Source organism: Artemia franciscana, unplaced genomic scaffold (assembly GCF_032884065.1).
Source record: "Artemia franciscana unplaced genomic scaffold, ASM3288406v1 PGA_scaffold_74, whole genome shotgun sequence".
Classification (NCBI taxonomy): Eukaryota; Metazoa; Arthropoda; class Branchiopoda; order Anostraca; family Artemiidae; genus Artemia; species Artemia franciscana.
In genome coordinates this window covers 1,860,408-1,884,994 of record NW_027062709.1, presented here as the reverse complement: position 1 = coordinate 1,884,994, position 24,587 = coordinate 1,860,408, and the positions used below count along the sequence as shown (strand labels likewise).

General features: G+C 35.1%; 1 protein-coding gene across 3 annotated transcripts in view; it reads left to right on the top strand.

The window, feature by feature from the left end:
• The window catches only part of LOC136042185 (uncharacterized), a 440,431-nt gene that overhangs the window by 326,030 nt on the left and 89,814 nt on the right, over window positions 1–24,587 (top strand). For all 3 annotated transcript variants that reach the window (XM_065727116.1, XM_065727115.1, XM_065727117.1), the window contains 2 exons: window positions 11,453–11,633; window positions 20,608–20,887. In XM_065727116.1, coding sequence (XP_065583188.1) covers window positions 11,453–11,633; window positions 20,608–20,887 — 461 coding nt within the window. The remainder of the gene's footprint in view (window positions 1–11,452; window positions 11,634–20,607; window positions 20,888–24,587) is intronic.

Sequence of the window (24,587 nt, the reverse complement as noted above, 5' to 3'; positions counted from 1 at the left end):
CACTTGCTTTTTTGGAATGTTCTCCCCATTTTTTCAAAATCAAGCAAGGGAACGGGAGGTCAGAATTGAAGAGTGTTGTAGACTGGATTTTTTATTATTTTTTTTAAAATTTTTATTTATGTATTACTATTTTTAATTCAGTTATATTTTTCATGTATAGAGGTTAAAGTTTATTTATTTTTGTTTATTTATAATAGTTTTAATTAAATAGTTGAGGTTTAGGTAAATAGCCGGATTAATAGGTAAGCAGTTACGTGGACTGTCGCGCGACAGCAAAGCTTCATAGTTTTTCTCCAGTGCGAAAGTGTTGTTTAATCTGTTTATTTGTTTATGAATATGTATTAATGAACTTATAACTCATGTTATTTTTTGCGGGTGAGGAGAGATTTCAGGGGATTACACCAGACCCCATGTCATATAGAAAAATAAATCCATTTTTTATGCACTTGCACCAAATTCTAATATCAAGCTATAAATCTAGACTGACGAGGATCGCCCCTAGATTATTGCCCCTCCCTCTTCCGAGACGTTTACATTTCAATAAAAATACTTTTCTTTTTTTAGAAAAATTGCCCCTCCCCGTAGATTTTGAAAATACTATATTACCTCCGCCACTGTATTTCTGTGAAATGACGCTCTTGAAATGTGTCCAATATATTCAACAACAAAAACATGGAGTAAATGTTGCGCCTTTTGCAATATGTTACCAAATCGAAAAGTTTTAGAATGTGAATTTTTATTTTTCAAGATTCATGTGAGAATAGACAATGAGAATTTGGTGTCATCACTTGGAACCGAAATCATCTACATATACCTGTACCCTGTGCCTAAAATATTCAACTGCACAAACATGGGAGCAAAATTCATGTCTTACATTTTGATCTATATTTCCAAATTAAAGAGCTTTAGAGAGATGATTTTACCCAAAAGCGGACAGGGAGTGAGAAATGTAAATATTGCTATGTCAGACCTTTGCGAAAATTCAATTTGGAACAATATGCATAGACCTTTGCCTAATATACGTCAGTCAAAGCATGAGAAACAACTCATCCTATTATTACGCCACCGTTAGTACATGTGCCACCGTCGGTGACACCACTGTTGGTGCTGGTATTGAATTAAAAAAATTATATATATTATTTGTCTTTACATATACGCTATGCGCTAACAATTTTTACTGAAAAAGAAATTAACGGATAGAAATATAAATATACTCGTTTTAATGTTAGTTAAAATATAATTTATTAACATCAATTATTAATTTTATTTATAAAATGAAAATTAAATTAGCTGACCTGAGTATCAGAGTCTGTCCGACGTTAGGAATAAAGAAAACTATGTATATTAATAATAATAGCCTACTCATTTTGCGAGGATTAGAGAAACTTTTTTATATAACAAATGATCAATATACATTATAAGATAAATCAACACAAGAAAATATAAAATCTTTTCAAACAAATGTGGCTGAAATAAATAAACACCACTTCTATATTAGGACGGGAATTATTTTCGGTTTTGTTTCTAAGAAGAATTTCAACTTAGAAACTATTGACGAATTCTTTCTAAATTGACTTCTTATGTAGCTTCTGTCACAGAAGAAGTGACTTAGTATTGATGAAATTTTGGATATCTCTATTTGCTAATCCATTACCAAGGGTGTGTCTTTTCCGTAATTTTTAAAGACGAAATTATTGTGAAATCCATTTCTTTTCCATTTCCAAGTCCATTTTTTCGAAAAGTATTAGTAACCATGTTTTGCGGTGAGAAAGCAAAAGCTATTTTCCATTTGTGTTATTCTAAAAACAACTTAGGGTCGAAGATAAGAATTTATTTATCAAAATTTGCGTAAATGTTTGGTTTTACGGTTTCTGCTCAATTTCGTTTTCCTAAAAAATTGTCTTTAAAATATTAATAAAAAAAAATAATTTATAACCGACTATAAAATATAAGTAAAAGGGGAGTAACGAAGTTTTTTTTTCTAATTCCCAAACTCGCTGTGTCAGGTACGTTTCAGTGTATAATTTGCCACTAGTCTTTTACATCAATTGATCACGAGGTATTAGCTGACTGTTGAATCTTCTTTTGAAGGAGTCAACAGATAGAGATAATGTCCGAAGAAAGATCGTTCCATGTCGAAGTGCAACGTCGAATGAAGCTATTCATCAAGTACTCTCTTCATGGCGTCTCAAACATAAGATAATTAGACCGAACTATGCTTTTATGTATGTCTTGTCGGTTGGGCAGAGGGAAGTAAACACGAGAAGGCTTCAGAAAAGAAGCTAAATTTATGTACTTGTAGAAAACAGCCATCGACACTACATCAGAGCTTTCTCTAGCAGACTGGAGAGAGTCAAGGGGAACGACTGAACATGCCCTACCAGACCTATTCCGGATCTTTTGAAGTGGTGCCAACAACGTTTTCGGAGCACCAGTATACAGCTGGATGACACTCAACGTTGGGAGTGATGCATGGCTTGTAAAGTGGGATGATCCAGCTGGGCAATGGACAGCTTTTGTGACAAATACGGATTCCTAGCTTACTTGCACAGGAAGCTCTGATCCGATCAAAGTGGCGTTTTGAGGAGAGATTTTGAGATGTTGATTTCAAGGAGACGAGCCTCGTTGACTCTCTTTATAACTTCATTCGTGAATATGAAGTTGGAATGTATGAGTGGTACTTTCGATCAAGAGATATGCAGCTCCTTTGTTTTGATGCATTGATATTGACCATCCTTGTATCGGACCACTTTTCAATTTCCAAAATATCCTTGTTTAGGGGCTGGGAGCAATGGTTTGGCTCTTCTGTTTCCGGGATGGCTACAAATGTCGTGGTGTCGTCGGCAAAGTGATGTAGAGGGATCGCAAGGTTGCGTGACACTTATGTAGAGAATGAGAGGCGTAGATCCCAAGGTACTACCCCGGGTTACGCCTGTAAGGACAAAAAAGGAAAACGAAAAGGAAAAATTGAAATTATTATTTGTGCAAGAGTTTTTGGCTTTAAAGTTCTTGCTCTGTTTCATTTTTCTCGGAGGAATTCTCAAAAATATTGATAATTTATTTATAACCGACTATAAAGCACAAGTAAATATTTATTAAATAAATACAGAGAAAAAAGAAAACCCAAAAAGGCAAATGAGAGGGGAAAAAATAATAAAAATTGTCAGTGCATGAGTCTGCCTATACAATTTTTGCTTGGTTCCATTTAAAATAAAAATCTTAGAAACATTAGTAATGACAGTTATAATTTATTTATAACCCACTATAAAATACAAGTTAAAGTGGAACTAACTAAAAATAAAGAAAGAGATTGAGAAAACAAAATGGAAATTGAAAACGGAAATAATTTTTTGTGAATGTACCATTTCTTCTGTAATATGTTTTTCTAAAAAAAATGCTAGGAATATTAATTACCATAAAAATAATTTGTTTATAATTCACTATAAATACATTTTTCACTAAAGAAATACAAGGAAAGACAAAACCAAAAATTCAAAATTAAAATTATAATGATTTTTAAGTGTTTTTTGCACAGGAGTTTGATTTTCTGTTTCAGGTTTGTTTTGTTTTTCTGAGAGCAATTCATAGTAATATAAGGATTTTAATGATCTTTTATTCATGATCTACGATAAGTAACAAGTAAAAATGGAATATAGAAATAAAGAAGAAAAAAGGGAAACAGAAATGAAAAGAGACACCTGAAAAATATTATTTATGCAAGAATTTGCCTGGACAATTTGTACTTAAGGTTTTCTACGAGAAATCCACAGAAATATATTAATAATGTTAATAGTATATTTATAGCTTGCCATCAAACGAAAATGAAAGTGGAGTAAACACAAACATGGAAAAAAATCAAAAGCAAAAATTATAATCAAGTAGCTGAAAGCATAAATAAATAATATGATAGCAAGGCCACTCTTCTGCTATATCTAGAGCATTAAGATTCCTTACAACTTTTCAGTTCTTATACCACGGTGGTAAATATAGTTAAAATCCAAATACTAAAAATGTTCTGCCTGAAGAGCTATAATACAATGTAGTATCAAATTGAAAAGAAAACAAATAAAAAAGAAACAAAATATAAGTAAAAATGATACAAAAATACATAAATAAAAATAACGTTGAGTGGCTATAGCAGGTCGAAATTAGTTTTGCTAACCCTTTACGGTCATATTTACTTCTGTAGCATATTATTCTTGTATTCCCAATCTATCAGGTCAGCATCCACTATCAGGTCAGCATCCACAGCACTATCCCAGCACTATCAGGTCAGCATCCACACTTGAACAAAGTCAGAAATACATCAATTGTCTTCAGGCTGAAAAAGTAGATTTTTGCTTTTGAATTACTGAATATATTTATTTTCTAATGCCATAAAAAGATGAACACCACCAAAAAAATTTTCAGGAGGGAAAAGGAAGCACTGCCATGAGCTTTGTTTTTATTAAAATTACTTGGGAATGTTCCTCATTTTCCCATTTTTTTAATGTCTCATTGTTTCCTAGCAGGGAGGGTCCTGACCTTTGGTCTCCCTTCCCTAGTCTGTATTTATCAAGAATGTGTCAGGAGTTTTGTTTTGACGAAGATCAATTGGGAATATTTCTCATTTTCCTGTTTTTATAATTTATTTTAATAAGGTTGATGCTTTAGTATTACCAATATTTTACAAAATATTATCGTAATTATAAGAATAATCAATAGGCACCTTGGTGAATAAAACATTTTTGCACATAATTTAACCTCCCCCCTCAATATTCTGCCTCATAGCTTATTTTCTTGTTCATGTATGGGCCTTTGTATTACGGGTTTTCATTCATTCTTTTGACTGATCTAGTTTGTTTATTAATTTTTTGTTAGGTTTTTTATGAAAATTAGGGTTGGGGTTCCTCTTGTTGGGAGTTTTAGACCATAAAAATGAATTAGCTTTCTTAGAAGTGTTAATTTCTGGCATTTGACCCTCTTTGGTAAAAATGGGGTTTGGTGGCACAAAATGGCGGAAAATGTCACCTTATTGCACGTGATCTCTTTTGTTACTTTAAAAAAAGCTCTAGATATGAAGGTTTTCTTTCAAAAGAGCCCTCTTCAAACATTCTACGACCCCTGATTTGATGCATGCAACCACGTTAAAAGTTGGCATATAAATACTTACTCCAATGCAAAAAAAATGAAGCGTCCTTTTTGTTCAAGGTGTGGGGAGGGCTCTAATCATCCTTCAAGAGATTTTCAACAATACTGATTCCAAGGGATCACTTTGATTTCAATACAAGCCATTTGCGAGGGATTAAAGACTATTTATTTTTATTTCCTCCAATTTCTTTCTAGAATAAACTTTCACTTGCGAAGAATAGTCAAAATAATGCTTACTCGGAGTCAGCATAAAACCGCAATTTCTGCTCAAGATGCAGTTTTTTTTTCAAAACTCAGTCTTAATCTTTTTGTTATTATGGGCCGTGGTATGTATCCAAGATATAAAAAAGGTACAAAAATGCTACATTAAAATAATCGTCAGCATCGGAGGTAGCGAGATAGGAAAACTCCAGCCTAACAGCCCTTCGCATATATGTTCTGTAATTATTACGTATCTCATGTCTTAATTTGGTCTGCGGGAACCATAATGTGTTGACACTGCTTATGAACGTATAGGAGAACAAAAGGACTCGATGTAAGATCGGTACTTAATGTATTTTGAGGTCACAATGACGAGTGTAGTAAATTATAACTCAGAAGTTTAGCACCTAAAGACAAAAAAAGAAATCCTAGACACTTATGGGGAATAGAACTTCCAACAAACTCTCGATTTGGCCGCCTTTTTCAAGGTGAACCATAAATTGTCGACAAAAGGACTCGATCTAAGATTGGCAATTACTGTATTCGAGGTCACAATGACGAGTGTAGTAAATTATACCTCAGAAGTTTAGCACATAAAGAGAAAAGAAGAAATTCTAGACAATTATGGGAAATAGAACTTAAAACAAATTCTCGATTTGGCCGCTGTATTCAAGAAGAACCATAGATCATCGAGAAATCGAGCTAGAGAACACTTAAAAATTCCAAATTATATTGAATTTAACTAAATTGAATGCTACTGAAGGAAATTTAGTAATTTATGGAAGAAAAACAGCGGATTTTTTAATTACAGACAGTTTCAAACAAGCACAAAGTAAAAACAATAGGAAAATTCCTTTCAAGACAGTGGAAATAAATTCCGTGGATATTTCGGCCCTATGTCCAAGGGCCATCTTCAGCACAATACGAGAAAAAAAAATATGTATATAAACTTACATTAAAATGTGATAATCAAAACTAATAATGTTTTTTTTTTAAATAAACTTCCTTACTTCAACGAAGTTCAACCAGGAATTAGTTTTTTTTTTAAAAACATCCTTACTTCAACGAAGTCCAACCAGGAATTAGTTTTGATTCTCAGCCTCTTTAACCGAAAATAAAAAAGTGTTTTTTTTTGGAAAAACCATTCTATTTAAAGAATTATTTGATGCTGATTCAGCAGATCTAATAAACATTTTCTGAAGAACAGAAATAATGCCGATGTTTAGTTATGACATCTAAAGAATGGAAAGAATTTCTTGGGTGGTTCTACAAAAGGATTTTTAGCCATAGTGTCAGTGGTTTAATGCTGTTTTCCTATGCATTCTTTGAGCAGAACAAAGTACTTCAATCTTTTGTTTATGGATAAAATATTGTCTTATTAGTTTATCGTAATATTTGCAGAAATGGAATGTAAAAAAATTTATTACGACAAACAAACTTAAAACTAAGAGGAAAACTGAAAACACAAAAACTTCAAAGAGATGAGCAAAATATGAAAAGAGAAGCAAAGGAGGAGGAAGTTCTGATACGAATAACAAATCAAAAATAAAAATAAAACTAAGAAACAGGAGCATACCAGTAAAGTGTTCAATGAAGAGCTGTGAGCCTTATGTGAAGATTAAGTGGAGATAATAAAAAGCATTGAATGACCCCAAAAGAAAGTGACAAAGTCGAAACTTCCCTCAGTCGTGTACGCTAGAGAGTGATAAGTATAGATGGGTTTAGTTAAAAAAAAGGATTAGAAAATAAAAAAAAATCGTTAAGTCAATGAGCTGAGAAGTCAGTTAAATGGTGCTTTGAATTTTTCTCCTGGAATCTGATCGGATTTCAGCTGTCATTAGTTTCCAACGGTCTTTGATCTCCAGTATATTGGAAAGCTATTAGATTTTATGGACTCAATGAATACTAAATCAACAAACATGATGTTGTTAAAAGACGATGAAAGCCATAAAAAGAATGTAATTGCAGTTTAGGCATATTTTGAAAGTGCTTGAGGAGTAAAAAGCTAATTTGATCTAAAGAATTTGGAAAGGAAAAATTTCCTTCTTTCATAACAGTGTTTTACTTCAGAAGAACAAATCTCATAAAAACCCAAGGTACGCATAACAATATATTTAGGACGAGCACACGACCGTGTGGCAGTGTAGCCTCTGAATCTAGAAGACTATGTGAATAGCCTTTCAATAGTTCTAAGCCGACTAGTTATCTCATGACATTTTTAGATACTGCTGTGGTACCAAAATGGCCACGCCAAAAAGGTTCAAAAAGGTCCAGCACCGTTGTGGCATGATCGCTTTTCTTGCTTAAAAGGATACCAAACATATCGATTTATGTCCTATGGGTCCTTCTGCTGATACTTTACAGCCTACGACCACTGGTTTGAAATAATAACCCCAGATAAAAATAAAGAGAAATAAATAAACAAATATTCGTTTTTCCCCGCATATTGACTTAAATCCTAGAAATCAAGAAATGAATCAAACAGTTCGTGGTAACGAACTGTAGTAAGGAGCGACCCGGCTTAATAGAAACCGAAACTCTAAAAATGGAATTTTGATACCGATAGCTACATAAAAAGAACCGCATTTTAATATTGATTTTAAATGTATAAGTTTCATCAAGTTTAGTCTTACCCATCAGAAGTTAAGAGCCTGAGAAAATTTGCCTTATTTTAGAAAATAGGGGGTAACAGAAGTCATATAATCCTACTGAAAATCACACCATCAGATTCAGCGTATCAGAGGACCCTATTGTAAAAGTTTCAAGCTCCTATCTACAAAAACGTGGAATTTTGTATTTTTTGCCAGAAGGCAGATCACGGATGCGTGATTGTTCGTTTGTTTGTTTTTTTTTTTTCCCAGGGGTGATCGTATCGACCCAGTGGTCCTAGAATCTTACGAGAGGGCTCATTCTAACGGAAATGAAAAGTTCTAGTGCCCTTTTTAAGTGACCAAAAACTTGGAGGGCACCTAGGCCCCCTTCCTCGCTAATTATTTTCCCAAAGTCACCGGATCAAAATTCTGAGACATTCATTTTATTCAGCGTAGTCGAAAACCTTATAACTATGTCTTTGGGGATGACTTACTCCCCCACAGTCTCCATGGGAGGGGCTACAAGTTACAAACTTGGACCAGTGCTTACATATAGTAATGGTTATTTGGAAGTATACAGACGTTCCCAGGGGGATTTTCGGTTTGGGGGGGGGGTGGTGAGAAGAGGGGGATATGCTGGGGGAGCTTTCCTTGGAGGAATTTATCATGGGAGAAGAAAATTTCCATAAAGGGAGCGCCGGATTTTCTATTTTTTCGATTTTCTTGTTTTTCATTATTTTCAGGTATCTGGAAATAGGCTGAATCTTTAATCTTTGGAATTATCGAATTTTGATTGGATGATCTTCACACCCCCCTTCTCGGAAAATGAGTTTCCGCTTTTTCTAAGATCATGTCAATCTTCTTCTGGTTGTGACTTATTGTGGGTAAAATTAAACAAAAATTGTTAAAAAAAAGTGTGGTAATGGATTTAAACTTTTGGAATCAAACAGTTCAAATTAATGAACCACAAGTAAGGAGAAATACATAGTAACCGAAGTTCTAAAAAGAACTCTTAATAATAATATAAAAGCCTAAAGGAATTCTATTTTCTTCCATGGAATTCCATGTAATTCCTTCCATTTTCGAAAATGGAGCAAAACCCCACACCCCCTCACCGGGAAAAAGAAAAAGTTCGCTCCTAAGTTTAGGAGCAAAACTTAGGAGCAAAGTGATCAGCTTACAAAATTACGGCACAGACATTAAAAAACAAAAATAAATAAAGGATGCATTCTACTATTGACTTACAAAAGAATAGCCTATCCTTTCTCTTTGGCCAAGACCTTTGTAAAAAAATCATTTTCAAAACCCTTTTGTGTAAATCTATAGCTTTGAAACCATTGAGGCCATATCGTTTTTTTCCAAAAGCAGTAAGGGATTTAAGTTAGATATGGCAATTTTGTGGAACCATCTTTTATTCTGCTGTTCATAATATGCCTAGTGAAAAATAACACAATCCACACTCTATTAAACCATCAACTAGTTACAACCCTAAACACAACACAACACAAATTTACAACACAATTTACAAATTTGCACAATTTACACAATTACAACACAATTTACAACACAAATTTACAAATAGTTACAACACAAATAAGTTTCTTCATCACAGAAAAGAGAAATCTGATAAAATCTTCAGAAAAATGGATTGTGTTCTGAAGATAGATATATACTTTGGAATAAGATCTCTTGGTCAGAAAGGGGTTCCATCTGTTTCAAACATTAAAAATCCCTTTTCATTATCCATTTTCTAAAATAATAAACGTTTCTAAATTTTTCAATTTCCCCTTGTAACACGATCGTAGTTGTATGTCTTCCTGAATACTATTTCCTATAACTGTAAGAGAAAAGCCTACAGATTATCAACTTTTCAAGCTCATGGTGTTTTCTGCAATTTCAAAGCAGGAATACGGTTTTTCTTTTCCAGGCGGCAACATATACCATGCTGTTTCCTGTTTTTCCATTATAGTAGCTATAACAATTTAATTTTTTTTATTAGTAAATGTTTGTTGAGACATAACATAAAATATATTATTTATTTTGAAAGGGAGATTTTTTCATAAGTGAAAATAGTAATTTAACTACTACTACTACTATTAACAATTCATCGCAGCACCAAGCCACCTAAGGCGAACACACCTACGCGGACTCCGCCTCCACCCCAATTTTAGTCAAAGCCTCCCTCTTAACACCCTCCCAGGAAATTTGTATTTACTTTAAATCTTGCTTTATGACATCCTATCACCCCAGACGAGGATGACCTGCTTTCTGTTTAGCCCTAGACGGTTTGCTGAAACGGACAATCTTCGGAAATCTTTCATCTTTCATCCGCAGAACATGCCCTTGCCATCTCAACCTTTCTTTCATTATAGCCCTAAAAAGCAGGATTGAAGCGTATTTTTCTTACAGCCTACGCTTTGAAATACGGTCAGTCAGCCGGGTACCCAGAACAATCCGTTAGCAATTTTTCTGAAAATATTTAGTAAATCTTCATCCGCTTTCCGGAGTGCCCATGCTTCAGAGCCAAATTTGACCGCTATCATCACTGTACCTTCCAATATCCTAATCTTGGTTTTCAGACTTGTCTTCTATTCTTCCAATTTTTTTTAACTGTGAAAAAACACCTTGAGCCTTGGCTATTCTACTTTCAGCATCTTCACTGCTCCCAGCGTCTTTACTAATAATACTACCAAGATAAGTGAATCTGTCAACCTGATCAATCTTTTCGTTACCCATCTTCACCTTTTCATCTTCGCTTATTCTTAGCCTTGACTTAGTGACTTAGTCGTCTTGACATTACTTTTGAAATTCTTAAAGTAAACAGTAAGTATCTGTAAGGTCTCAAATAAAATTCACGAATAATAATACTCTAGAAATAAAGGTTCAAAGAGGATGTAATAAAAACTATGACACACAGGTAAATATAATAAGTTTTTAAATATGTTAATAAAAAACTAGATATTCTTTATATTGCTTTTTGATTTGATGTAAAAGAAAAGAAAACCAAGCATGACTTCGAGAACATATTTTCTCGTGGATGATAGGGGGGGAGAAAAGGTAAAAAAAAAATCTTGTAGCATCCTTAATTTCTCCAAATACTGAATTGCGCAAATTTAAGATCTAATACAGATTTCATCTTTCATATTAGAATGTGTAAAATAAAAAGGAAAAGTTCCCTGGAAAGGGATTAAAATAGAATTTCTTTGGTTTAGTTCATATTTCATATGATTGTTCGCTCTTATCACCATACTCATGTACACACGCAAGTTTATAAACCTTTCCTGAAACTTCGATATTGCTAATTGGTTGGTATTTTTTGTCTTTTTTCTCTGTAAATCGCATACTTAAAGAATATTTGGAATTTGCACCCCCGACCCCTCCTTTTCAAATTTGACCTCACCCTGAAACAGACTTCTACCCATATATTTGCCCCTTCCCTTACATCGATTGGATTGAACGTCCCTGGTCTAGCTGGAACTATTTTAGCGAAAGAGAATATAGTGAAAACGTGACCATTTTTCTTTTTTAAGGTATGTCTACACCCAGCTGTTCCTTCAACTTGGATGGAAAAGAATTGTGTCAATGACAGAAGATGGACAAAAATATGGGGAGTACATTTCTTCTTTAAGAGACGTCCTAAAGCCAAACGGAATCACCTTTATTGAAAATCGAAAATTCCCCCAAAACTCAGAGCCGACCAAAATCAGAACTGTAAGTTAAATGTTTTACAAACTGCCATCCACTCTTCTAGTGTACAACTATGTAGAACCCACAACATGCCCCTGTTATTTCTTGCCCACCCCCTTTCCCGAAAAAAAGCTCTTTGTCGAGTCCTTGGTTGGCACCCACTGTTTACCTCTAAGTTTACAATACTTTAAGAATTATCATCATCTGAAACTCCATCCCTTAGAATGTTTCGGGGAGGGGGATACCTTACTCTTTTAGTACAGCTTTGGTATCAAATAATACAATTTTACCAGAACTTCGCATGATTGTTTGCACAAAAACACATTTTTTAGGTGTTTTTTTTTTTTTTTTGCTTGCCGTATTTTGCACATATTAGGAAGGCCTTGGTCATGATTAAACAGAAAAACAAGATTTTTCAACTGAAACTATGGAGTAACATTAAAACTTAAAAAGAACAGAAATTATTAAGTATATTAGGGGGGTTCCCCCTTCCTCGACACCCTGCTCTTTACGCTAAAGTTTTTCGGCACTTCCCAAAAAATTATTACTGTTCTATTTAAACAAAATTTGTGTTTCAGTAGTCGTTTTTAAAGAATTGGGAAAAAACTTAAACTTTAGCGGAAAAACCGATGTGCAGAGGAGGGGGAAATTCCCCTCATATACTTAATAATGTCTGTTCACTTTAAGTTTTAATGTTACTCCTTACTTTTAGCAGAAAAAAAATTTATGGCACTTGGTATTAACCAAGTGACATATAGTGATCGCAAATTCTGTCGGTCTGTCTGTCTGTCTGTCGGTCTGTCCCGGTTTTGCTACTTTAGGCACTGCCGGGTAAGCTAGGACGATGAAATTTGGCAGGCGTATCAGGGGCCAGACTAAATTAAATTAGAAATAGCTGTTTTCCCGATTTGACCATCTGGAGGGGAGTGGAGGGCCGGTTAGTTCGGAAAAAATAGAAAAAAGAAGTATTTTTAACTTACGAACGGGTCATGGGATCCTAATAAAATTTGATTTTTGGAAGGATATCGTGTCTCAGTGCACTTAATTTAAATCTCAACCAGATCCAGTGACATTGAGGGGGGGGAGTTGGAGGGGAACCTAAAATCTTGGAAAACGCTTGAGTGGAGGGATCGGGATGAAACTTGGTGGGAAAAATAAGCAGCAGTCCTAGATACGTTATTGACATAACTGGAACGGATCTGCTCTGTTTGGGGGAGTCGGGGGGAGGGTTATTAGAAAAAAGAATAATTAAAAAATTATTAAAATATAAAGAGAAATATTAGAAAAATAGAAAAATGAGGTATTTTAAACTTACGAAGGAGTGATCGGATCTTAATGAAATTTGATGTGTGGAAGGACATCATGTCTCAGAGCACTTATTTTAAATCCTGACTGGATCTGGTGACAGGGAAGTTGGGGGGTGGAACCTCAAAAATTGGAAAATACTTAGAGGGGAGGGATTGGGATGAAACTTGGTGGGAAAAATAAGCACAGGTCCTAAATACGGGATTGACATAACCGAAATAAATCTTCTCTCTTTGGGGGAGTTGGGGGAGGGTTAATTCTAAAAAATTAGAAAAAATGAAGTATTTTTAATCGTATCTTAAAGAAATTTCTTATTTAGAAGGAACTCGAAACTCAGATCTCTTATTTTAAATCCTGATCGGATCCAGTATCATTAAGGGGGGGAATCTTGGAAAACGCTTAAAGCGGAGAGATCAGGATGAAACTTGATGGAAAGAATAATCACAAGTCCAAGATAGATGACTGACATAGCCGGACCGGATCCGCTCTTTTTGGTGGGGTCAGGGGGGGGGGGGGAGTAATTTGGAAAAATTAGAAAAAATGAGGTATTTGTAACTTACGAACGGGTGATCAGACCTTAATGAAAATGATATCTAAAAGGATCTTGTGATTCAGAACTCCCATTTTAAATCTCGACCAGATCCGGTGACATTGAAGGGAGTTGGAGGGGGAAACCAGAATTCTTGCAAAACGTGAAAATCGAGGTATCTTACGAATGGGTGATTGGATCTTAATGAAACTTGATATATAGAAGAATCTTGTGTTTCAGATGCTCTTTTTTTAATTCAAATCGGATCCGGGGACATAGAGGGTTGGAGGGGAGAAACAGAAATCTTGAAAACCGGAAATATTGGAAAACGCTTAGAGTGGAGAGATCGAGATGAAACTTGATGGGAAGAATAAGAACTAGTTATAGATACGAGATTGACATAATTGGTACGGATCCGTTTTCTTTGGGGGAGCTGGGGGTTGTTAATTTGGAAATATTAGAAAAATTGAGGTATTCAACTTAAGAACGGGTGACCAGATCTTAATGAAATTTCATATTTAGAAGAAACTCATGTCTCAGAGCTTTTATATCAACTTCCAACCATATCTGTTGACATTGGGTGGAGTTGTAGGGGAAATCGTAAATCTTGGAAAATGCTTATAAATGTCGTAGATACGTGATTGACGTAACCGGACTGGATCCGCTCTGTTTGGGGGCGTTAGGTGGTGGGGTTCAGCGCTTTGGCGAGTTTGGTGCTTCTGGACGTGCTAGGACGGTGAAAATTGGTAGGCGTGTCAGGGAGCTGTACAAATTGACTTGATAAAGTCGTTTTTCCCAATTCGACCATCTGGGGGGCTGAAGGGAGAGGAAGAAGTAGAAAAATTGAGGTGTGTTTAACATACGTATGGGTGATTGGATCTTAATGAATTTTGTTATTTAGAAGGGCCTCCTGACTCAGAACTCTTATTTTAAATCCCGAACGGCATTAAGCCTCTGATTTTCCTTTTAAAGCAATATATTAATTCTTAGAATTTTGCGAGAGCTCATACCATTTGAGATCTTCGCTCTTGGCTCTTCCGACCTCGTCACAAATGCCATATGAGCTCTTAGCTCTGGTTTTGCATAAGTTTTAATCGTTCTTTAGATGATGTATGGAGATTTAGCTCCACCTCCACGAGCAATCCCCCTCTCCACGGAAATATCCTACAGACAACTCAATGGTGGTGAAAATTTACCCCGGACATTTACCTTTAACATTTCCATACGTAAAATTGAGTCGGTAAAGAGAAAGCAAGACATATAAAGAAATTTCGCATAGGATTTCTGGAAAATTTTATCAGTGTAAAATTTCCCCGGCAAAATTTCACCCCCTGGAAACTTCCCTTCATGCAAATCCCCCAGCAGAAAATCTTCCCTTCCCTTCCCATTCTACAAATGTCTGCATACTTCCCAATAACAATTACGATGCGTAAACGATGGGTAGATTTTATAACTTAAGGACCTTTCCCCAGGGGCTGTAGGATGACTTTTAAGGTGTGTTTCCCCCTTTTTCGAAAATCAGGCAAATTTTCTCAGGCTCGTAACCTTTAATATATAAGGCTAAACTTAATATTTGAAATCAGCATAAAAATTTTATTTTTTTTATATATCTGTTGGTATCGAAATTCTGTTTTTAAAGAGTTTCGGTTGCTATTGAACCAGGTTGGTCCTTACTTACATTTTGTTACCACAAACAGTTTGATAATCTACTTAGTCTAGTCTTCATTGTCCTTGTCACCAGGTGATCTTCTGATATGATGAAATCCCATTTTTCTCGCATAATAGACAAATTGAGTGTCGTTCTATTATCAACCAGCCCCATTCCATCTAAGCTATATTTTTCCAGCTTATTAATTGAACTCAAGTTATTCAATTTTTGTCCAGTGCAAATCCTGACTTCAAGAATTTTTATCTCGAACAATTTGATCTCTACTTACCATTTGTCATTTTTTTTTTCTATTTTCTAAATTATTTATGACGATTTTTTTTCGTTGGATTCCTCTTTCTCTTTGGAAGATTGAAAAATGATGCTTTTGTTGTTGAGAGATTTATGGTTCAAAGCCATGTGTAGGCCCTGGTAAAACAAATTTCAAATAATTGATTAACTTAAGGAAAAGAGCTTATGCTACCTTTCTGTTTGACTTTTATGTAAAATGGAGACAAGTTTTTAAATAAGTAAGTAAGATAAAGTAAGATACAAATTTGTTTTAATTATTTGTGTTAATGAAGAATGAAAAGCTATCTTTTGAAACCTGTGAGTGAATTTATTTTCCAAGACAGTGGAATTCAGTTCAGTGGAATTTTTGGCCCTATGTTCAAGGGCCATCTTTTTATATCCGTTAAGTTTACAGGTATAGAAAAGGTAGAAAAGATTCATCTAATGCAGAACAATGTTGTATTTAGTTTCTTCGACTACTCTTTAGTTCTTGTGTCATTTAAGTAAATCTACCATAAAACCGAAAATACAACACGGTAAAATCAGGGGCATAATTTACTATGGGGAAGGGGCCACTCTTCCTCCGAGACCTCAGTTTGGCCTCCCCTTCAGTTGAAATTTAGTTTCTCTAAAAATCTTGTCTAAACTGAGATATGCCTGCATAATGCAAGCATCTACAGAAACGAGTCGCTTTTTTCTAATATATCTTTCAAACAGTTCGTGGCAACGAACTGTAGTAAGGAGCGACCCGGCTCAATAGTAAACGAAACTCTAAAAAACGGAATTTTGATACTAAAAGATACATCAAAAGAATCAGGTTTTTATGCTGGTTTTAAATATATAAGAGTGTTTTATTCACCTCTGGGAATTTTAGTCTTTTCTACTGTAAAACTGTCAAAATAACAAGAAACGGAAAGCACCTCTCTGCTCAAGTTTCAGAATTATACGTAGATCTCGCAGATCCTTTGTCTCCTACTAACCTCCAAATAATGAGATGGTCAGAAACACTATTATTCTTCATTGCTTAATTTCTGGGTAGTTTATCACGGTTTTTATTCTATCTATGAACAATTTAGTCTTTGTGGCAGTCCTACTACTAAAATAAAGCAAACTGAAACTCTCACTACTCAGGTTCCAAATACATGCGTAGACTTGCACCTGTCTATTATTCTTCCTGGCTCAACTTATGGGAGGTTCAGTAGAGCATCTTTATCCATCTCTTAGAACTTCCTATAGTAGATCTGCCACACTTCCTGTTGTATAGCTGCCAAAATAAAATGGACAGAAGGTCCTCTCTACCCAAAGTCTGGAATTTATGCGTAGACAAGACATATCCATTGACTGATGCTGACGTCCAAATCCATTACTGGATATCACATCTTCATTTTTCCAAGCTTTTTTTATGAGAGTTCAACTGAGTCTGTCTTCCATTTCTAAAATATGAGTGTTTGCCCCCATTTGACACAATCAATTCTCTTGTAATGCTGGTTTATACAAATATTTTTCCTTTTTTTATTTAAATTAATAGAAGATTGAACAGAATCTTTTATCCATTTTGAAAATATTAGCCTTTCCCACAATGGCACATCCATTTATTACAATCAACTATTTGCGCCGAAAATTTACAAAGATAACATTATCCTTCTTGGACCGATTTATTAAAACTTCAACAGAGTATATCCATCCATCTCCAAGAATATTATTCTTTACTACAATAGTACTGCCAATATTAAGTGGAATGGAATGCCCCTCTCTGCTCAAGTTTGAAAATTTATACGTAGTCTGGACAGATCCTTTGTCTGGTGCTAATGTCCAAATCCTCTACTGGTCAGACGCATTATTATTCTTCCTGGCTCAATTTCCTTAGAGTTCAACAGAGTCAAATGAAAAAGGTCAATGGCTAAATGTATGTTTTGCAATGAAAAGAGTGAGAAAATATGTCAGGAAAGACATTCATAGGGTTATATATTACCTTTTCTTTCTTTTCTACTGCATTTTACTGCCTGTCTAGTGTTGTTACGGTTATCCACTGAGCTAGAGACATCAGCGTATGTATCAAGGATATATAGCTAGGGAGGATAGACACAACAGCTAGGGGGGATGGATCAAAGCTAGAAAAGGAAATTATGACTCCTGACTTCTCATTTGGATGCCTAAAAGAAAGAAAAGAGTCAATGGTTAATGTTTTGCAATGCGAAGAGTTGGAAAATTTGTCAGGAAAGGAAAGTATTCGATTTTTTGTTACTTCCCTCTTTTTTCTAATGTGTTTATTGCCTTTCTACCATTATAGGGTTTCTCCATTCAGACACATCAATCAATTTGCCAAAGATAAATAAACGATACTACAGCCACCGGGGATGAGGTTAAAAGTTGCAAAAGAGACATTATGGAATTAATCCCAACTTTTCCTATTTGCAACAAAAAAAAGTTTTGGTGGTTACGTTTAAGCTTTGCATTGAAAAGAATGGGGTACTATTTTAGGAAAGGAGCTCATTAGTTTTTCCTTTTCATTTTGTCCTTATGCTACATTTGACCGTCTGTCTAACATTATTAATCTTTTCTACGGAGCCAGAGATATCAGTGGATGCATTTAGGTAATATATGAAGCAATCCATTAAGTTTTCAATAAAGTGCTAAGCCTCATTAAAAGTTTTAGCCCGGTAATCTAGCTTTTAGGGTTCTTGGAGAAATAGTGGTTCCACTCTTATTTCTGGTAATTTATAATTGTTTTAATTTGGCTATATTAATTGTTACAATTTATCTTCGTCTAGACTTAATTTCTTCATTCATATTGACTATTTGTTTCTGTTTTCAGGTTCAAAATCTTCTAAGGGCAAATCTTTGCTCATTTATTTATCGTAAACAAAAACTATTGACTTTTTCGTTAACTCACTTTATACTGAAAAGCTCTGTTTTTTAATCCAAATTTTCAAAAATCCTTTGATCCTGCTCAAGATTTCTATGCTAGTTGCAAAAAAGCGAGATTTCATGAAACTGTTCGTAGTAACAAACTGTAAGCAAGGAGTGACTCGGCTCCATAGTAACTGAAACTTGAAAAAATTGGATTTTGATACCAATAGATGCATCAGGAGAAATTGATTTGTATGCTGACTCCAAATACAAAAGTTTCGTCTAGTCTAGTCTTATCCATCAAAAATTACGAGCCTGAAAATATTTGCCTTATTTTCGAAAAAAGGAGAAAATGCCCCCTAAAAGTCATAGAATCTTAATGAAAATTACACCATCAGATTCAGCGTATCAGAGAACCCTACTGTATAGGTTTTAAGCTTTTATCTTCAAAAATGTGGAATTTTGTATTTTTTGCCAAAAGAAAGATCACGGTTAAAGCATGAAAAGTTCTAGTGCCCGTTTTAAGTGACCAAGAAATGGAGGGCACCTAGGCCCCCTTCCACGCTAATTATTTCCCAAAGTCACCAGATCAAAATTCTGAGATAACCATTTTATTTAGTACAGTTGAAAAACCTTATAATCATGTCTTTGGGGACGACCTACTCCCCCACAGTCCCCGTGGGAAGGGGCTACAAGTTACAAACTTTGACCAGCACTTACATATACTAATGGTTATCGAGAAGTGTATAGACGTTTTCAGAGGAATGTTTTGTTAGGGGGAGGGGTTGAGAAGAGGGGGATATGTTGGGGAGACCTTCCAAGGAGGAATTTGTCATGGGGGAAGAAAATTTCCATGAAGGGAGCGCAGGATTTTCTAGCATTATCTAAAGAAAAACAATGAAAAAATAAATATGAAAAGGTTTTTCAACTGAGAGTAAGGAACAGCATTAAAACTTAAAACGAACAGAAATTATTACGCATATGAGGGGCTCACCTCCTCCTAATACCTCGCTCTTTACGCTAAAGTATGTTTAGTTATTCCAACTATTTATTCTACGGCCTTTGTGATTCAGGGGTCATTCTTAAGGAACTGAAATACAAAACTTAAGCTTTAGTGTAAAGAGTGAGGTACTGACGGGGGGGGGCGAACCCCCTCATATACGTAATAAAAACATGAGAATACAGAAGTTCGTTACGTGAGCTAGTTTGTAAGTTACGTATATCTTTTACTAATAAAAACGTTCGTAAAAAATTAGAAGTTCTAGTTACCTTTATAAGTAGCCAAAAAATTGGAGGGCAACTAAGCCCCGCTCCTTTTTTCTCAAAATCATTCGATCAAAACTATGAGAAAGCCATTTAGCCAAAAAGATAAATATGCAAATTTTGTTTTAATTATTCATCTGCGGAGAGCCAAAATCAAAACATGCATTGATTCAAAAACGTTCAGTAATTAAATAAAAAACGTTTTAAATAAAAAGTTTTTTTTAACTGAAAGTAAGGAGCGACATTAAAACTTAAAACGAACAGAAACTGCTTCGTATATGAAAGGGGCTACTCTGTCATCAATGCCCCGCTCTCAACGCTAAATTTTTTTTACTGTTTTAAAAAGTAGAGTTGAAAGAAAGAGTCAAACTTTAGTAAAAAACAAATAGTTCCTGGAGATTGTAATACGGTCTTACACTTGGATGGTGATGTTTAATGCAGTAGAAATAAAGGATTTTCTTGCCTGCTGATTGAAGGTCCCACGCTGAGATTCTAGCCCTATTCTTAGGAATGAACCCATTAAGACTGTCGATTAATTTAGCCCATGCAAGTTTAATCTTCAGCTAATTTATCTTGGGGTGACTATATCAATGGGATTGTGACTTTCTTTTTTAGGAACCTGGGATCACATTTTTCTGAGGAGATTTTTCTTCTTGTGCCACTGCGTTTTAAAAGGAGGAGAAAAGAATGTTGGTGCACATCTAGCTTACATTATCCGAGGAAGGAAAAATCTAGAAAAGAGTACATGTGAAACAACTGTTTGGCCCTGTACATTCATATAGAATGCTCTCCTGATGGCTTTCTCTCTGGTCCTTGGAGCGAAAGCAAAAAACTAAAAGTTCCTGAATAAAATACAAGAAAAATCAGGCTGTTCGATGTATCAGACGTGTTCAACATTTCACGATTTTCATGCGTTTGACGATATTTTCAATGCTTCGATATGTAGAAAAGGGCATTTAGAGTGATCCTCTCAACTTACTCCGATGAAATTTTTAAAACTTTACGAATACACCTCAACTATCGACGTATTTGTTTTGATTCATCCTAATTCTTTTTTAACCTCTATTTCACATGGTGATCTACCTTTATTTAATTTATTTAATATGTTTTTCTAGTATTTGCGTGAACTGAAAGACAAACATTCCCGAATCCTCATCGGGGAGTTTTACGATCACTGGGCTCGATCTGTAATGTGTGAAGCTTACCATGAAGGCATGACTGCAAAGAATGGCTTCGTTTGGTTTCTTCCGACTTGGTACAGGAAAGACTGGTATAAAACAGAACACAGAAATGGTGAAGTGCAATGCACCACAGAACAAATGCTTGAAGCTATTGATGGCCACCTTGGCTTGTCTTATTCAAATTTTGCAGGGGATGGTGCGATTATGCAAGAAAGTAAGTGCAAATTCGCCATACGGTGCAAATCCTTGACGATATTGCTCATTCAAGCCATACGGAATTTTATATTATTTGGTGTCCGTGTTTCTTCCATTGCTAATTATTTTTTTCTATAATGATAAAAGAGACAGGAATCGGTTTTAATGGCAATCTATACTAAGGCCCCGGCGATACGGATTTTTCGGGTCTGATACCAATGCGAATGTATTGGTATAGCATCGATGCGATAACTATATGATTTGCCCATCGTACCGAGATGATGTCGGCACAATTTGCTGATAGAGTCTTCTCTGGAAAGAAAACTTTCCTCATAGTTTAAACCCTGTATTCTCCTTAAAAGGCATGAAATTTTGCACTTAAAAGGCATAAAATCTTAATGAAAATCAAACCATCAGATTCAGCGCATCAAAGAACCCCACTACTAAAGAGGTTTCAAGCTCATATCTGCACAAATGTGGAATTTTGTACTTTTTGCAAGAAGAAAGATCGCGGATGCGTTTTTATTTGTTTTTTGTTGTTGTTTTTTTCCTAGGGGTAGTCGAATCGACCCAGGGGTCCAAATTTGCGTGAAAAGGCTAGTTCGAAACGAAATTAAAAGTTCTAGTGCCCTTTTTAAGTGAAACAAAAACTAAGGTCAAATAGTCTCCTTCTCACGCTTATTTTTCCCAAAGTAACGGTATCAAAATCAGCATAGTGGATATATCTAATAACTATTTCTTTGAAGACGACTTAATTCCCCACAGTCCCGAGGGAAGGGCTGCAACCTATGAGCTTTGCAAATTGCCGTATTGGTTATTGGGAAATATGCAGAAGTTTTCAGGGGGCATTTTTTCTGGTGTGGTGGCTGGGGTAGGGAGAGGGTTATGTGGGAGAATCTTTCCATGGAGGAATATTTTATGGGGGAAGAGAATTTCCATGAAGGGAACGCTGGATTTTCCAGCATTATTTAAAAGACAATCAGAAATTAAATAAAAACAAGTTATTTCAACTGAAAGTAAGGTTTAATATTAAAACTCCAAATGAACAGAAATTACTAAGTATATGAGGGGGCTCGTCCCCTCGTCAATGCCTCGCTCTTGATGCTTATACACCAAAATAGTCTAAGAAATATCCTGGGATTTTTCTGAGGCCACAATAGCTGCACCCACTCCTTTTCCATCTCAATTTTTTCAAAGACTTACTCTTTATTCATCCCATGAAGTTTTTAATTGCCTTCAAGGGTGTCTTATGATCTCTGTACAATTTATTGTTTGACATATGGTCCATCAAACGGGTACCTAAAACTACCCCGTCAACGTTTTGGAAGCACCCATGTTCCAGAGCCCTATTTGACCGCTGCCATTACCATGGCCTCTAATATCATGACTTTCTGGTAATTTCCTTTTTTTCCTCTAATATGACGATGGCTTTCCTTCGTATTATCCCAAATTCTTTCAAACAGTTCGTGGTAACGAGCTGTAGTAAGGAGCGACCCGGCTCAATAGTAAACGAAACTCTAAAAATTGGAATTTTGATGCTAAAAGATACATCAAAAGAATTGGATTTTCATGCTGATTTTAAATATATAAGTTTCTTTGTCATCAAAAGTTACAAGCCTGGGAAAATTTACCTTGTTTTGGAAAATAGGGAAAAATCCCCTAAAAGTCATAGAATCTTAACGAAAATCACACCATCGCATTCAGCGTCAGAGAACCTTATAGCAAAAATTTCAAGCTCCTATCTACAAAAACGTGGAATTTCGTATTTTTTGCCGGAAGGCACATCACGGGTTCGTGTTTTTTTGTGTTTTTTTTTCTTTTTCCCAGGGGTCATTGTATCAACCAAGTGGTCCTAGAGTGTCGCAAGAGGGCTCATTCTAATGGAAATGAAAAGTTCTAGTGCACTTTTTAAGTGACCAAAAAATTGGAGGGCACCTAGGCCCCCTCCCACGCTCATTTTTCTCCCAAAGTCAACGTATCAAATTTTGAGATAGCCATTTTGTTCCGTATAGTCGAAAACCGTAATAACTATGTCTTTGGGGATGACTTACTCCCCCACAGTTCATGGGGGAGGGACTGGAAGTTACAAATTTTGACCAGTGTTTACATACAGTAATGGTTATCGGGAAGTTTACAGACGTTTTTAGGGTGATTCTTTTGGTTTGGGGGGTTGGGGTGAGGGGAGGGGACTATATGGGAGGATCTTTCCTTGGAGGAATATGTCTTGGGGGAAGAGAAACTCAATGAAAAGGGCGCAAAATTTTCTAGCATTACTATAAAAAACAATGAAAAAATAAACATGAAAAAGTTTTTTCAATTGAAAGTAAGGAGTAGCAATAAAACTTAAAACGAACAGAGATTATTAAGCATATGAGGGGTTCTAAAAATACTTTAGCATAAAGAGCGAGGTATTTAGGAGGAGATAAATACATCGCTCTTTTTGCTAAAGTATTTTTAGTAATTTCAACTACTTATTCTACGGCCTTTCTGATTCAGGGGTCATTCTTAAAGAATTGGGACAAAACTTAAGATTTAGTATAAAGAGTGAGGTATTGACGAGGGGACCAACCCCCTCATATACATAATAAAAATATAAAAGTTTGTTACGTAAGTTAATTCTTAAGTTATGTATTTACTAATAAAAACGTTCGTTAAAAATTAAAAGTTCTAGTTACCTTTTTAAGTAACCTAAAAATTGGTGGGCAACTACGCCTCCTTCCCCACTCCTTGTTTCTCAAAATCTTCTGATCAAAATTAAGATAAAGCCATTTAGCCAAAAAAAAGAATTATTATGCAAATTTCATATTAATAATTTATTTGCGGAGAGCCAAAATCCAACATGCATTAATTCAAAAACGTTCAGAAATTAAATAAAAAAACTACTCTTTCTAACTGAAAGTAAGGAGTGATATTAAAACTTAAAACGAACAGAAATTACTCCGTATATTAAATGGGTTTTCCCATCCGCAATCCCTCGCTCTTTACGCTAAAGTTTGACTCTTTGCCACAATTCTAATTTTTAAAACAATTAAAAACTTTAGCGTAAAGAGCGAGGCGTTGAGGAGTGGAAAACCCATTTAATATACGGAGTAATTTCTGTTCGTTTTAAGTTTTAATGTCGCTCCTTACTTTCAGTTAAAAAAACTAGTTTTTTTTATTTAATTCAAATAAGAAAAGAGCAATCTCCACCTTGGCCATTCTACTTTTCAAATGTCCACTGTTTCCACCATTGTTGCTGATACTACCCAGATAAGTAAAGCTATCCACTCGTTCCCCAATATTGTCTTTTCATCTTCGTTTATTCCTAGTCTAAGATACTTCGTCTTCTTATTTTGAATATTTTAACTTATTCTCGTTCCCTGATATTTTAAAATCTCAAGAAATTCTCTAATATCATGGTTACAGCGATAGCAATTATGGCTCTTTACTACAGGCAATACTAAAGCATTGCTTTCGATGGCTTTTAAGTATGGATTTTTGGTATAGATATTGCATCAGAACTAATCTTATGAGACAACTAAATTTTTTTTTGAGCTCATAAAACTTTTCTTGTAAAATGAGCACACCAGTTAATATTTAAACAGCAAAAACAATATTTAAAACAGTAGCAGTAATGCACGAGAATAGTAAGAGGGGGAGAACATATCTCTGAATACCTAGGATGCAAACTCTGTATATGTTTTCTTTTTTTGAAAACGCAAATAAAGATATTTTTCAAT